This window comes from Amia ocellicauda, chromosome 11, assembly GCF_036373705.1.
Source record: "Amia ocellicauda isolate fAmiCal2 chromosome 11, fAmiCal2.hap1, whole genome shotgun sequence".
In the NCBI taxonomy this organism is placed as follows: domain Eukaryota; kingdom Metazoa; phylum Chordata; class Actinopteri; order Amiiformes; family Amiidae; genus Amia; species Amia ocellicauda.
Genome location: NC_089860.1, coordinates 17,195,692 through 17,212,505, shown reverse-complemented (window position 1 = coordinate 17,212,505; position 16,814 = coordinate 17,195,692). Strand labels below are relative to the sequence as shown.

At 41.6% G+C, this 16,814-nt stretch overlaps 4 protein-coding genes across 20 annotated transcripts in view; all 4 read left to right on the top strand.

Annotated features, from left to right (window-relative positions):
* The window catches only part of LOC136763037 (protocadherin gamma-C5), a 211,261-nt gene that overhangs the window by 132,339 nt on the left and 62,108 nt on the right, over window positions 1-16,814 (top strand). Inside the window, exon 1 of one of the 17 annotated variants that reach the window (XM_066716729.1) lies at window positions 371-3,001. The exons of 15 other annotated variants lie outside the window; for them this stretch is intronic. In XM_066716729.1, coding sequence (XP_066572826.1) covers window positions 566-3,001 — 2,436 coding nt within the window. In that variant the 5' untranslated portion in view covers window positions 371-565. Of the gene's footprint in view, window positions 1-370; window positions 3,002-13,695; window positions 16,343-16,814 lie in introns of those variants that run through there. One more of the 17 variants, XM_066716737.1, reaches the window with a different exon arrangement.
* On the top strand, window positions 3,817-6,714 carry LOC136763029 (protocadherin gamma-A11-like). Its single transcript, XM_066716707.1, has one exon. The coding sequence runs from the start codon at window positions 4,063-4,065 to the stop codon at window positions 6,526-6,528; it is 2,466 nt and encodes an 821-aa protein (XP_066572804.1). The 5' UTR covers window positions 3,817-4,062; the 3' UTR covers window positions 6,529-6,714.
* Window positions 7,205-9,918, top strand: LOC136763462 (protocadherin gamma-A4-like). The gene has a single exon (XM_066717500.1). It carries the CDS (start codon window positions 7,459-7,461, stop codon window positions 9,916-9,918), a length of 2,460 nt encoding a protein of 819 aa, XP_066573597.1. The 5' UTR covers window positions 7,205-7,458.
* LOC136763044 (protocadherin gamma-A11-like) lies at window positions 10,379-13,207 on the top strand. The gene has a single exon (XM_066716743.1). It carries the CDS (start codon window positions 10,714-10,716, stop codon window positions 13,141-13,143), a length of 2,430 nt encoding a protein of 809 aa, XP_066572840.1. The 5' UTR covers window positions 10,379-10,713; the 3' UTR covers window positions 13,144-13,207.

The following is a 16,814-nucleotide window of genomic DNA, read 5'->3' as shown; positions in this document are numbered from 1 at the left end:
TATTTTTTCTACATGTAATAATAATATTAGTAGAAGTAGTATAGTAGCAGCAATAATAATAATAATAATAATAATAATAATAATAATAATAATGCTTTATGGCATGTGTGTGTGTATATATATATATATATATATATATATATATATATATATATATATATATATATATATATATATAGCCTGTAGAAATGTCGAGTTATTTTTATTTTTGTATTATTTTTATTATTTTGACTATATGGAGAGGGATAATAAATAAATTCAACACAACTAGACATAAATGGATGTTTGCAATTCTAAACTTGTACTCATAGTGCCGCTGTTGATCAGTGGGATGATGAGGATTTATTTTAGATCCAAGAGGACCTCCCATATTATTGCGCTGTATAAGAAAGACAGAGAGCTGCTTACAGTGTACACAGAGTCTGGATTAGAAAACTGACATCGGGGAAATATTCAATACCGCTGGAGATGTGCAAGAATCAGTAATTCATCAAACTCGCTTCTGTAGGAGACGTCGACATTTGCATAACTTGAAAAGATTTGTTCACTGCAAACCGTGGGATGTATGTGTTTTAAAATCTCAAAGATGACGAACTGGACAATGAAATGGCAAGTACGGTGCTTTATTATGAGTCTCTGTTGTGTGCAGGCAGTTTTCAGCCATGTAACGTATTCTATACCGGAGGAGATGACAAAGGGCTCATTTGTTGGCAATATCGCTCGTGATTTAGGATTAGATGTTAAGCGGATGGTTAGCGGGCGAGCTCGTATCTTCACCGGGGATAACAGCGAGCACATTGAGTTGATTCGAGATAAAGGGATATTGGTAGTGAAAGAGAGAACAGACCGAGAGCAGCTGTGCGGCAACACGGAGCAATGCCTTTTAAATTTCCAGATTGTTTTAGACAACCCGATTGAATTCTACCGAGTTACTGTGGAAATCAAGGATGTAAACGATAATGCTCCCGTATTTCCCAAAAATGAAGTGAGGTTGCAAATCAGCGAGTCGGCTCTTCCCGGTGCGAGGTTTGTGCTGGAGAGCGCCGTGGATCTTGATGTGGGTGTTAATACACTGCAGAGCTATACCCTCAAACCCACTGATCATTTCAATCTGAAGTCACAGTCTCTGCCCTCTGCAAGCAAAAATGTAGAAATAGTGCTGCAGACTCAATTAGATCGAGAAAAGGACGAGGAGATTTCGTTATTGTTGATAGCTACAGACGGCGGTGATCCGCAGATGTCAGGGACTGTTAAAATACACATCACTGTGCTGGATGCCAACGACAACGCGCCCGTGTTTTCTCAAGCGGTTTACAAAGCCGTCGTTGTAGAAAATGCGATAAAGGGCTCTTTAGTGACCACGGTCACTGCCACGGACCTGGACAAAGGTTTAAACGGACAGGTGACCTATTCAATTTCACGCAGCACCGATGGCAAAGACGATATTTTTGACATAGATGCACAGACTGGTGAAGTGAAGGTGATTGGACTTGTAGATTTTGAAAAACATCGAAATTATCAAATAAACATCCAGGCAACAGACGGGGGTGGCCTCATGGATTCTTGTAAAATCCTAATTGAAGTTAAGGATATCAATGACAATCCTCCGCTAATATCTGTCTTGTCATTTTCGAAATCAGTCCCGGAAGATGCGGTCCCGGGCACTGTCATAGCTGTTTTTAATGTGCAGGACTCGGATTCGGGGAATAACGGGCACGTTCATTGTTCCATAAACGAAAACGTCCCATTTAAAGTAGCTTCGTCATCCAATGATTTCTATAGTCTGGTAATAGATGGCAAGTTAGATAGAGAAACACACCCCGGATATAATATTACTATAACTGCAACTGATGAAGGAGTCCCACCACTGTCATTCAATATGACATTAGTTTTGGGAATATTGGATGTTAATGACAATGTCCCTGTTTTTGAAAAGAGCTCATATGAAGCATTTGTTACTGAAAATAACACCCCTGGTCTCTCTGTATTCTCTGTTAAAGCCACAGACAACGATTGGAACCAAAACGCACGTATTTCCTATATTCTCGAAGAAACACAACTAAATGCAGCCTCTGTTTCTTCGTATATATCCGTGAACTCTGACAGTGGAGTCATTCATGCAGTGCGCTCTTTCGATTATGAGCAAATCAAGAGTTTTCATATTCGCGTTAAAGCTCAAGATGGGGGATCCCCTCCACTTAGCAGCAATGTGACCGTACACATTTATATCCAAGACCAGAACGACAATTCCCCTCAGATCCTCTATCCAGTGCAGAGCGGGGTCTCTCTGGTGGCTGAAATGGTGGCTCGTTCAGCAGATGTTGGCTATCTCGTCACTAAAGTGGTGGCTGTGGATGCGGACTCTGGACAGAATGCCTGGCTCTCATATAAACTGCTCAAAGCGACAGACAGGGCGCTGTTTGAAGTGGGCTCACAGAATGGAGAGATCCGCACTTCACGGCAGGTGTCTGATAAAGATGCTGTGAAACAAAGGCTGGTTGTGGTGGTGGAGGACAATGGGCAGCCCTCTCGCTCAGCTACAGTCAATGTGAACGTGGCGGTGGCGGACAGCTTCCCAGAAGTGCTCTCGGAGTTCAGCGACTTTACGCACGACAAGGACTACAATGACAGCCTGACTTTCTATTTAGTTTTGTCTCTGGCTGTGGTGTCCTTTCTCTTTATTGTGTCTGTCATAGTGTTGGTGTCAGTGAAGGTCTACAGATGGAGACAGTCTCGTCTGTTCTATAAATCCAATGGGAATCTCCCTGTTATTCCCAGCGCGTATTATCCGCCCCGTTACGCAGACGTTGGCGCTACAGGAACTCTACAGCACGTCTATAACTATGAGGTGTGCATGACCACAGATTCTGGGAAGAGTGAATACAGATACATCAGACCTGTCAGTCAAAACCTTGTGAACGTTGATGCTAGTGGTACAGAGACAATGCCGCGCTCGCAACAAGAGCAGTTCCCGGTGGAGAGCGCAGACTCTTCAGCAGAGGTGAGCGATTACTGTTGATGACCTATGCACTGTCATTATACGGTTCAATACACATTGGGTTGCTAATTATTTTGCTACATTTGCCAACAGCCAGTTTAGTACTGTGAAACCATGTGTTGTTATTATTTTCAGGTCTTCTTTGGGTAAAATGCATACAGTATATTTGCAATCAATAGTCTTGCCTTCTTAATTAGACATACAGTTCTATCTGCCAATTTATACATTGATATAATTGATTAATTGAAGTACGTATATATGCATGTATTTGTGTGCCATTACCTGACCATTTATTCTGTTTAATGTTAACAAGGATTATACAATATTTTTGTTAATGGAAATTAATAATTAAAACTCTGAGCTTCAGTTGTACTAGGATAACATATCCACTCACACAAAATTATTCACACACACACACACACACACACACACACACACACACATATATATATATATATATATATATATATATATATATATATATATATATATATATATATGTTTGTGTGTGTGTGTCTTCCATCTTTAGTTGATGTACAATTATCTATCTATATTTAACTATCTTTTATCTGTCTATCTATATATCCATCTTTATATAAATGTGATTATTATATACTATCGTAAACAATATAGTTATTTTCGTGACAACATAATCTCTCTTCAGTTAAAATATATTCCTCTAATTGGTAGAAAATAAGCGTTTCTCATTATACGTGGCACCACGTCAATCAATTATAATTTAAAATCTGTAATGAAGGCATTGTTAGAAATATAAAGGGAAAGCTGAACATTTGCAGTTCTGGACTTGGACTCAAAGTGCCGCTGTTGATCAGGAGGGTGATGGCGTGCTAGTGTAAATCCAGAGGACCTCCCATATTATTGCGCTGTATAAGGGGGACAGAAGGAGCAGTTTACAGTGCACACAGCGCTAGGATTGTAAAACAGAAATCGAGGGTACAGATCCGCTTCGGTGTTGGATATTTTCATGCTGCTTCCGACATTTTCTTGTAAGGATTTCAATCTGAAAGTCGTACAACAAGATTTCACTTTAAATCATTAAGAACATGGGATTGATTCGCTTGAAAATCGAACCGAGCAAGACAAAGTGGATAATGAAATGGCAAGTACAATGTTTCATTGTAAGTCTCTGTTGTCTGAAATCCGTTTTTAGCAATGTTAGGTATTCTATACCGGAGGAAATGACAAAGAGCTCGTTCGTGGGTAATTTTGCTCAGGATTTAGGAATAGATATTAAACGGTTGGTTACTGGCAAAGCTCGTATATTCACCGAAGACAGCAGAGAGTACATAGAGCTGATCCGAGATAAAGGAATATTGGTGGTCAAGGAAAGAATAGACAGAGAGGAGCTGTGCGGAGAGGCTTCACTTTGCGCTATTCATTTCCAAATTGTTCTTGATAATCCAATTGAGTTCCATCGAGTTACAGTAGAAATTATTGATGTGAACGACAATGCTCCCGTTTTTCCGAATAATGAATTAAGATTAGAAATCAGCGAGTCGGCTCTGCCAGGAGCGAGGTTTGTGCTGGAGAGCGCCGTGGATCCCGATGTCGGTGTTAATACACTGCAGAGCTACACGCTTAGACCCACTGATAATTTCATTTTACAATTGCAATCACAGCCCGATAGCAGCAAACATGTAGAGATGGTGCTGCAGACACAATTAGACCGAGAAAAGCAGGAGGAGATCTCGTTATTGTTAACTGCAGCAGACGGTGGCGATCCGCAGATGTCTGGCACTGTCAAAATACACATTACTGTGCTCGATGCCAATGATAATGCTCCTGTATTTACGCAGAGAATTTACAAGGCTTCAATAGCAGAAAATGCAATTAAAGGTACCTTGGTGACGACTGTAAGTGCCTCTGATGATGATAAGGGAACAAATGCACATGTTACATATTCATTATCTCACATTAAGGAGGGACTAGGTGAAATATTTTATTTAGATCCAAATACTGGAGAAGTAAAGGTTTCTGGCCAAATAGATTTCGAGAAAACAAAACACTATCAAATGAATATCCAAGCCAAGGACGACGGGGGTCTTATAGACTCCAGTAAATTAGTAATTGAAGTTATTGATATCAATGACAACAGTCCTGTGATATCTGTCATGTCATTTTCAAATTCGGTGCCAGAAGACACGTTGCCTGGTACAGTTATAGCTGTAATTAATGTACACGATCCAGACGCTGGATCCAACGGTCATGTCCATTGTTCCTTAAACGAGAACATCCCATTCAAAGTCACATCGTCTTCCAATCGTTTCTATAGCTTGACGACTGAATCCAATTTGGATCGGGAAACACAACCCGAATACAATATCACTATTACCGCGTCTGATGAAGGAGTGCCACCTCTGTCAAATACTTTGACTCTTACTTTAAAAATATTGGATGTTAACGATAATGTCCCTGATTTTGGAAAGAGCTCGTATAAAGCGCATGTAATCGAGAACAACACGCCTGGCCTCTCTATATGCGCAGTCATGGCCAGTGACGCGGATCTCAACCAGAACGCTCGTGTTACTTATATTCTAGAAGAAACCACAGTTAACGGAGCGCCTGTTTCTTCCTATATATCCGTCAATTGTGAGAGCGGAGTCATCCATGCAGTGCGCTCTTTGGATTACGAGCAAATACATGATTTCCAGTTTCGAGTGAAAGCGCAAGATGGGGGATCCCCTCCACTGAGCAGTAACGTCACTATACAAATCTATATCCAGGACCAGAATGACAATTCCCCTCAGATCCTCTATCCGGTGCAGAGCGGGGTCTCTCTGGTGGCTGAAATGGTGGCTCGTTCAGCAGATGTTGGCTATCTCGTCACTAAAGTGGTGGCTGTGGATGCGGACTCTGGACAGAATGCCTGGCTCTCATATAAACTGCTCAAAGCGACAGACAGGGCGCTGTTTGAAGTGGGCTCACAGAATGGAGAGATCCGCACTTCACGGCAGGTGTCTGATAAAGATGCTGTGAAACAAAGGCTGGTTGTGGTGGTGGAGGACAATGGGCAGCCCTCTCGCTCAGCTACAGTCAATGTGAACGTGGCGGTGGCGGACAGCTTCCCAGAAGTGCTCTCGGAGTTCAGCGACTTTACGCACGACAAGGACTACAATGACAGCCTGACTTTCTATTTAGTTTTGTCTCTGGCTGTGGTGTCCTTTCTCTTTATTGTGTCTGTCATAGTGTTGGTGTCAGTGAAGGTCTACAGATGGAGACAGTCTCGTCTGTTCTATAAATCCAATGGGAATCTCCCTGTTATTCCCAGCGCGTATTATCCGCCCCGTTACGCAGACGTTGGCGCTACAGGAACTCTACAGCACGTCTATAACTATGAGGTGTGCATGACCACAGACTCTGGGAAGAGTGAATACAGATACATCAGACCTGTCAGTCAAAACCTTGTGAACGTTGACCCCAGTGGTTCAGAGACGATGCGACATGTGGAGAAAGACAAGATGCCGGTAGAAAACACAGAGTCTTCCGTGGAGGTGAGCTCGTACTGCTGATAATCTGTGTTTACTTATAAAATTTGCTAATCTTTAAACATGTATTCAATATTCTATTTATTTCGGTTTTTTATGTGTGCGTTTTAATATCACGTTTTAATTGTTATGGATCTGGTCAGTTTGTTTGGGCTATATTCGATTTACCTTTTTATCATTATACATTGTTGTTTGTTGTATGTGCATAGTTTTGTTGTTTTCTTTTACCTTTCCTTTTTGTCCTGAAGAAAAACAGTTATAATTTTGTCTACTCATTTCCCATTCTTACATTTATTATCATAGTGGCTAATAATGATAATAATTCATAACAATAATCATCCTAATCATAATCATACATGCTCAACTTACACTTAAGCAGAAGTTGGATAACTCTGTGAATCAAAAGTGTGTATGTACGTGTACTTCGGTGTGTATGCTGTGCATGTATAGATATACTGTTTTTCGGTTTTATTATCATGGATTTGTATAGGTTGTAAGTTTTGTGTTCCCCCCCCCCCCCCCCCTTCTTGTGTTGTTATACTGTTCATTATCTTTCGTGTTTCCTAGAGTTTATCGAGTTCTGTGTAACTTTAAGAAAATAAATCAGCCTTTCTCCAAACGATGATATTATATTTGAAAACTAGTGTTATTTGCACATTTTCACTTACCTCTCAGTGAAAGTATTTTGCAGTTCTCCTTTTCAGCTCAAAGTGCCGCTGTTGATCAGTGGGGTGATGGTTTGCTTGTAGTTTTCCGATGGATCCTCCCATATTATGTCTGTGAATAAGAGGCAGAAGGAGACGCTCACAGTACGCAGGGGTTGAATTGGTTTGCAGCAACCGTGGATACAGAAATATTGTTTTACTGGGGGATACATTGAAAACGCTACGACGTAATTATCGAAAATAACGTGGTTTTCGAGTATTCAATAGATATTGGTCTACCTACTATACAATGAAGGATTATCTGCTTTCAAATAAATGGAGAATGTTGCCCGGGACAATGAAATGGCAAGTACGGCTCGTCATTATATGTTTGCTTTGTGTCGAGTCGGTTTTCGGTCAGGTTCGATATTCTATACCAGAGGAAATGACAAAGGGATCTGTTGTGGGTAATGTTGTGCAAGATTTGGGATTAGACATGAAAAGACTAACATCAGGACGAGCTCGTGTATTTACAGGCGACAACAGAGAATACATCGAGCTTAATATAGAGAAAGGAAACCTGGTAATGAGAGAGAGAATAGACAGAGAACAGTTATGCGGCAAAAAAACTACATGTACTTTTGCGTTTCAAATTATCCTAGACAATCCAATCGAGTTATATCGTGTGACTGTAGAAATAATAGATATTAACGATAATGCCCCTTCGTTTCCCACTGATCGGATACAATTGGAAATCAGCGAGTCGGCTCTGCCAGGAGCGAGGTTTGTGCTGGAGAGCGCTGTGGACCCAGATGTCGGTATTAATACATTACAGAGCTATACGCTTAAACCCACTGATCATTTTGTGTTAAAGGTGCATTCACAGCCTGACGGTAGCAAATACGTAGAGATGGTGTTGGAGAAACAATTAGATCGAGAAAGCCAAGAGGACATTTCGTTGTTATTAACTGCAATAGACGGTGGGGACCCACAGATGTCTGGGACTGTAACAATTCATATTACCGTGCTCGATGCCAATGACAATGCTCCAGTTTTTACCCAGTCAGTTTACAAAGCATCTGTTAAAGAAAATGTTCCAAAAGATACGTTAATCACAACAGTTAGTGCACTTGATGCAGATAAGGGAGCAAATGGACAAGTGACGTATTATGTTTCACATCTGAATGATGCCCTAAGCAATGTATTCAAACTGGACCCTGTCAGTGGTGAACTAACAATCGTCGGGGAAATAGATTATGAAAATGATCAAAATTACCAACTCAATATCCAAGCCAAAGATCACGGTGGCCTCGCAGACTCTAGTAAAATAATTATTGAAGTTATCGATGTGAACGATAACTATCCGGTCCTAACGCTCATGTCTTTCTCGAATTCGATACCTGAAAGTGCTTTACTTGGCACCGTGGTCGCTATGATTAATGTTCAAGATCAAGACTCCGGCAGCAACGCCATTGTCCATTGTACCATAGACAATAATACCCCGTTTAAACTGGAATCGGCAAATACGTTTTACAGTTTGCTGACTGATAGTATATTGGATCGTGAAACAAAATCAGAATATAATATCACTATTACTGCCACTGATGAAGGAGTGCCTCCTCTTTCGAGCAATATGACGCTACTTTTGAAAATATCAGATGTGAATGACAACGCTCCAGTTTTTGAGAAGCAGTCATATATGACATACATAACTGAAAACAACACACCTGGAATTTCTATACTTACATTAAAAGCAAGTGACGCTGATTGGAATCAAAATGCGCGCATTTCTTACATTCTTCAAGAAACCAATGTTAACGGTGTGTCTGTTTCTTCATATATATCCATCAGCTCTGACAGTGGAGTAATACATGCAGTGCGCTCTTTTGATTATGAGCAAATCAAGAGTTTCCAAATTCACGTCAAAGCTCAAGATGGGGGATCTCCACCATTGAGTAGTAATGTGACTGTAACTGTATCCATTCAAGACCAGAATGACAATTCCCCTCAGATCCTCTATCCGGTGCAGAGCGGGGTCTCTCTGGTGGCTGAAATGGTGGCTCGTTCAGCAGATGTTGGCTATCTCGTCACTAAAGTGGTGGCTGTGGATGCGGACTCTGGACAGAATGCCTGGCTCTCATATAAACTGCTCAAAGCGACAGACAGGGCGCTGTTTGAAGTGGGCTCACAGAATGGAGAGATCCGCACTTCACGGCAGGTGTCTGATAAAGATGCTGTGAAACAAAGGCTGGTTGTGGTGGTGGAGGACAATGGGCAGCCCTCTCGCTCAGCTACAGTCAATGTGAACGTGGCGGTGGCGGACAGCTTCCCAGAAGTGCTCTCGGAGTTCAGCGACTTTACGCACGACAAGGACTACAATGACAGCCTGACTTTCTATTTAGTTTTGTCTCTGGCTGTGGTGTCCTTTCTCTTTATTGTGTCTGTCATAGTGTTGGTGTCAGTGAAGGTCTACAGATGGAGACAGTCTCGTCTGTTCTATAAATCCAATGGGAATCTCCCTGTTATTCCCAGCGCGTATTGTCCGCCCCGTTACGCAGACGTTGGCGCTACAGGAACTCTACAGCACGTCTATAACTATGAGGTGTGCATGACCACAGACTCTGGGAAGAGTGAATACAGATACATCAGACCTGTCAGTCAAAACCTGGTCAATGTTGACAGCAGTGGTGCAGAGACGATGCCGCACGCAGAGAAGACGACCACAGTAGAGAACACAGACTCTGTGCTGCAGGTGAGATCTCCTGTATAATGAACTATTATTAAATGGCAAAGTCCTTGCTTAGGAATAGTTAGTTGTACTTACACATTATATATTTTGTTCGATTAAAGCAACTCCATATTTTTGGCATAATTTATTATGATTATATATTTAATTATCTCTATGTCTCTCTCTCTCTCTCTCTCTCTCTCTGTCTCTCTCATTGTATTTTTTTAAAGTTGCAAGAAAGGTACTTTATTATTCCTATTATTAACGAATTTGATGTTCCATCGCTTAAAACTGCAGTCCGGGACTACTCTTGTGTTTTTCTTTTAACGTTCACCTTTTTATTCAGACATATTGATTCCAATTAATTTTGAAATATCTAATGAAGTAGCATTGTGACTATGTAGCAACTGAGTTAAAGGCATGGGAGATCTGTTAGCCTTTGCATTATTATTATTATTATTATTATTATTATTATTATTATTATTATTATTATTATTATTATTATTATTATTATTATCTTCTTGTAAAATGTTTCTGCAGTTCTGTATTTGAACTCAAAGTGCCGCTGTTGATCAGTGGGGTGATGTTTAGCTTGCAAGCTTCCAGCAAGTCCTCCCATATTGGTTATGTGTAGAGGAGACGGGAGAGCAGTCTACAGTGCGCGGCGCTTGGATTACAAAGCACAAACCGTGGATACAAAAGCGTGTTTTTTGGAATGATATACCGGAACACTTAGTACAGATTTTGTCGCAGACGGTGCTTTTTCAAGTGTGCAAACAATATTGTGCTTGTTTACTACGTTTACAGCATTTTCGTTGATTTCTAACCGCCGGGAGAATGTCGTGCAGGACAATGAAATGGCAAGTACGGTTCGTAATTCTGTTTTTGCTTTCCTTGGAGTCTGTGCGCGGACAGGTCCGGTATTCAGTACCGGAGGAAATGTCTAAAGGATCTTTTGTAGGGAATGTTGTACACGATTTGGGATTAGACCTGAAGCGACTGAAAGCAGGAAGAGCTCGTGTTTTTACCGGCGACAACAGTGAGTACATCGAGCTTAATGCGGAAAAGGGAGAATTGGTGATGAAGGAGAGAATAGACAGAGAGCAGCTCTGCGGACAGATCTCTCCCTGCACGTTTGCATTTCAGATTATTTTAGACAATCCAATGGAGCTGCACCGAGTTAATGTAGAAATATTAGATGTTAACGACAATGTCCCCACGTTTCCCACTGATGAGATTCAACTAGAAATCAGCGAGTCGGCTCTGCCAGGAGCGAGGTTTGTGCTGGAGAGCGCCGTGGATCCCGATGTCGGTGTTAATACACTGCAGAGCTACACGCTTAAACCCACTGATCATTTTGTTTTAAAATTACATTCCAAATCAGATGGCAGTAAACAGGTAGAGATGATGTTGCAAAAGCAACTAGACAGAGAAAAGCAAGAAGAGATGTCTTTACTATTGACTGCAGTAGACGGAGGGGACCCGCAGCTGTCTGGTACTGTGAAAATCCTGATCAATGTACTTGATGCCAATGACAACCCTCCTGTTTTCACACAGTCCATTTACAAAGCAGTTGTCGTGGAGAATGCGCCAAAAGGTACATTGGTGACGACAGTAAGTGCGTCTGATGCTGATAAAGGTATAAACGGTTTAGTAATGTATTCAGTTTCACATTTAACAGATTCAATAAGTAAATTGTTTGATTTAGATTCACATACCGGTGAGGTAAAGGTGATTGGGCAAATCGATTATGAAAAAGCCAAACATTTCCAAATGAATATAAAAGCCAAAGATAACGGTGGTCTCATTGATGCCAGTGAACTGGTTATAGACGTTATTGATGTGAATGATAATATCCCGGCAATAACGCTCATGTCTGTTTCTAACTCTGTAGCTGAGAATGCATTACCTGGGACCGTTATAGCCATGATCAATGTGCAAGACCAGGACTCCGCAAACAACGGCTTTGTGCATTGCACTGTCAATGACAACATTCCGTTTAAAATCACGTCGTCTTCAAACAATTTCTATAACCTGGTAACTGACAAGGCTTTAGATCGGGAAACAGACTCGGAATATAATATCACGATTACTGCCACAGATGAAGGTGTCCCTGCTCTGTCCAGCAATTTTACACTATCTTTGAAAATTTCAGATGTTAATGACAATGCGCCTGTTTTTGAGAAGAGCTCGTATACAGCACACATAAAGGAAAATAACACGCCTGGCCTCTCGTTATTCTCCGTCAGAGCCAGAGACGCTGATTGGAATCAGAACGCCCGAATTTCTTACATTCTTCAGGAAATCAGTATTTACGGAGCGCCAGTTTCTTCCTATATATCAGTCAATTCTGAGAGTGGAGTCATCCATGCAGTGCGCTCTTTTGATTATGAGCAAATCAAGAGTTTCACATTTGGGGTAAAAGCGCGAGATGGGGGATCTCCACCTCTTAGCAGCAACGTGACAGTCAGCATTTGTATTGAAGACCAGAATGACAATTCCCCTCAGATCCTCTATCCGGTGCAGAGCGGGGTCTCTCTGGTGGCTGAAATGGTGGCTCGTTCAGCAGATGTTGGCTATCTCGTCACTAAAGTGGTGGCTGTGGATGCGGACTCTGGACAGAATGCCTGGCTCTCATATAAACTGCTCAAAGCGACAGACAGGGCGCTGTTTGAAGTGGGCTCACAGAATGGAGAGATCCGCACTTCACGGCAGGTGTCTGATAAAGATGCTGTGAAACAAAGGCTGGTTGTGGTGGTGGAGGACAATGGGCAGCCCTCTCGCTCAGCTACAGTCAATGTGAACGTGGCGGTGGCGGACAGCTTCCCAGAAGTGCTCTCGGAGTTCAGCGACTTTACGCACGACAAGGACTACAATGACAGCCTGACTTTCTATTTAGTTTTGTCTCTGGCTGTGGTGTCCTTTCTCTTTATTGTGTCTGTCATAGTGTTGGTGTCAGTGAAGGTCTACAGATGGAGACAGTCTCGTCTGTTCTATAAATCCAATGGGAATCTCCCTGTTATTCCCAGCGCGTATTATCCGCCCCGTTACGCAGACGTTGGCGCTACAGGAACTCTACAGCACGTCTATAACTATGAGGTGTGCATGACCACAGACTCTGGGAAGAGTGAATACAGATACATCAGACCTGTCAGTCAAAACCTGGTCAATGTTGACAGCAGTGGTGCAGAGACGATGCCGCACGCAGAGAAGACGACCACAGTAGAGAACACAGACTCTGTGCTGCAGGTGAGATCTCCTGTATAATGAACTATTATTAAATGGCAAAGTCCTTGTTTAGGAATAGTTAGTTGTACTTACACATTATATATTTTGTTCGATTAAAGCAACTCCATATTTTTGGCATAATATAATTATGATTATATATTTAATTCTCTCTATGTCTCTCTCTCTCTCTCTCTCTCTCTCTCTCATTGTATTTTTTTAAAGTTGCAAGAAAGGTACTTTATTATTCCTATTATTAACGAATTTGATGTTCCATCGCTTGAAACTGCAGTCCGGGACTACTCTTGTGTTTTTCTTTTAACGTTCACCTTTTTATTCAGACATATTGATTCCAATTAATTTTGAAATATCTAATGAAGTAGCATTGTGACTATGTAGCAACTGAGTTAAAGGCATGGGAGATCTGTTAGCCTTTGCATTATTATTATTATTATTATTATTATTATTATTATTATTATTATTATTATTATTATTATTATTATTATTATCTTCTTGTAAAATGTTTCTGCAGTTCTGTATTTGAACTCAAAGTGCCGCTGTTGATCAGTGGGGTGATGTTTAGCTTGCAAGCTTCCAGCAAGTCCTCCCATATTGGTTATGTGTAGAGGAGACGGGAGAGCAGTCTACAGTGCGCGGCGCTTGGATTACAAAGCACAAACCGTGGATACAAAAGCGTGTTTTTTGGAATGATATACCGGAACACTTAGTACAGATTTTGTCGCAGACGGTGCTTTTTCAAGTGTGCAAACAATATTGTGCTTGTTTACTACGTTTACAGCATTTTCGTTGATTTCTAACCGCCGGGAGAATGTCGTGCAGGACAATGAAATGGCAAGTACGGTTCGTAATTCTGTTTTTGCTTTCCTTGGAGTCTGTGCGCGGACAGGTCCGGTATTCAGTACCGGAGGAAATGTCTAAAGGATCTTTTGTAGGGAATGTTGTACACGATTTGGGATTAGACCTGAAGCGACTGAAAGCAGGAAGGGCTCGTGTTTTTACCGGCGACAACAGTGAGTACATCGAGCTTAATGCGGAAAAGGGAGAATTGGTGATGAAGGAGAGAATAGACAGAGAGCAGCTCTGCGGACAGATCTCTCCCTGCACGTTTGCATTTCAGATTATTTTAGACAATCCAATGGAGCTGCACCGAGTTAATGTAGAAATATTAGATGTTAACGACAATGTCCCCACGTTTCCCACTGATGAGATTCAACTAGAAATCAGCGAGTTGGCTCTGCCAGGAGCGAGGTTTGTGCTGGAGAGCGCCGTGGATCCCGATGTGGGTGTTAATACACTGCAGAGCTACACGCTTAAACCCACTGATCATTTTGTTTTGAAGTTGCAGTCATTACCAGATGGCAGTAAACAGGTAGAGATGATGTTGCAAAAGCAACTAGACAGAGAGAAGCAAGAAGAGATGTCTTTACTATTGACTGCAGTAGACGGAGGGGACCCGCAGCTGTCTGGTACTGTGAAAATCCTGATCAATGTACTTGATGCCAATGACAACCCTCCTGTTTTCACACAGTCCATTTACAAAGCAGTTGTCGTGGAGAATGCGCCAAAAGGTACATTGGTGACGACAGTAAGTGCGTCTGATGCTGATAAAGGTATAAATGGTTTAGTAATGTATTCAGTTTCACATTTAACAGATTCAATAGGTAAATTGTTTGATTTAGATTCACATACCGGTGAGGTAAAGGTGATTGGGCAAATCGATTATGAAAAAGCCAAACATTTCCAGATTAATATACAAGCCAAAGATAACGGTGGTCTCTTTGATTCGTGTAAAGTAATTATAGACGTTATTGATGTGAATGATAATATCCCGGCAATAACGCTCATGTCTGTTTCTAACTCTGTAGCTGAGAATGCATTACCTGGGACCGTTATAGCCATGATCAATGTGCAAGACCAGGACTCCGCAAACAACGGCTTTGTGCATTGCACTGTCAATGACAACATTCCGTTTAAAATCACGTCGTCTTCAAACAATTTCTATAACCTGGTAACTGACAAGGCTTTAGATCGGGAAACAGACTCGGAATATAATATCACGATTACTGCCACAGATGAAGGTGTCCCTGCTCTGTCCAGCAATTTTACACTATCTTTGAAAATTTCAGATGTTAATGACAATGCGCCTGTTTTTGAGAAGAGCTCGTATACAGCACACATAAAGGAAAATAACACGCCTGGCCTCTCGTTATTCTCCGTCAGAGCCAGAGACGCTGATTGGAATCAGAACGCCCGAATTTCTTACATTCTTCAGGAAATCAGTATTTACGGAGCGCCAGTTTCTTCCTATATATCAGTCAATTCTGAGAGTGGAGTCATCCATGCAGTGCGCTCTTTTGATTATGAGCAAATCAAGAGTTTCACATTTGGGGTAAAAGCGCGAGATGGGGGATCTCCACCTCTTAGCAGCAACGTGACAGTCAGCATTTGTATTGAAGACCAGAATGACAATTCCCCTCAGATCCTCTATCCGGTGCAGAGCGGGGTCTCTCTGGTGGCTGAAATGGTGGCTCGTTCAGCAGATGTTGGCTATCTCGTCACTAAAGTGGTGGCTGTGGATGCGGACTCTGGACAGAATGCCTGGCTCTCATATAAACTGCTCAAAGCGACAGACAGGGCGCTGTTTGAAGTGGGCTCACAGAATGGAGAGATCCGCACTTCACGGCAGGTGTCTGATAAAGATGCTGTGAAACAAAGGCTGGTTGTGGTGGTGGAGGACAATGGGCAGCCCTCTCGCTCAGCTACAGTCAATGTGAACGTGGCGGTGGCGGACAGCTTCCCAGAAGTGCTCTCGGAGTTCAGCGACTTTACGCACGACAAGGACTACAATGACAGCCTGACTTTCTATTTAGTTTTGTCTCTGGCTGTGGTGTCCTTTCTCTTTATTGTGTCTGTCATAGTGTTGGTGTCAGTGAAGGTCTACAGATGGAGACAGTCTCGTCTGTTCTATAAATCCAATGGGAATCTCCCTGTTATTCCCAGCGCGTATTATCCGCCCCGTTACGCAGACGTTGGCGCTACAGGAACTCTACAGCACGTCTATAACTATGAGGTGTGCATGACCACAGACTCTGGGAAGAGTGAATACAGATACATCAGACCTGTCAGTCAAAACCTGGTCAATGTTGACAGCTGTGGTGCAGAGACGATGCCGCACGCAGAGAAGACGACCACAGTAGAGAACACAGACTCTGTGCTGCAGGTGAGATCTCCTGTATAATGAACTATTATTAATTGGCAAAGTCCTTGTTTAGGAATAGTTAGTTGTACTTACACATTATATATTTTGTTCGATTAAAGCAACTCCATATTTTTGGCATAATATAATTATGATTATATATTTAATTCTCTCTATCTCTCTCTCTCTCTCTCTCTCTCTCTCTCTCTGTCTCTCTCATTGTATTTTTTTAAAGTTGCAAGAAAGGTACTTTATTATTCCTATTATTAACGAATTTGATGTTCCATCGCTTGAAACTGCAGTCCGGGACTACTCTTGTGTTTTTCTTTTAACGTTCATCTTTTTATTCAGACATATTGATTCCAATTAATTTTGAAATATCTAATGAAGTAGCATTGTGACTATGTAGCAACTGAGTTAAAGGCATGGGAGATCTGTTAGCCTTTGCATTATTATTATTATTATTATTATTATTATTATTATTATTATTATTATT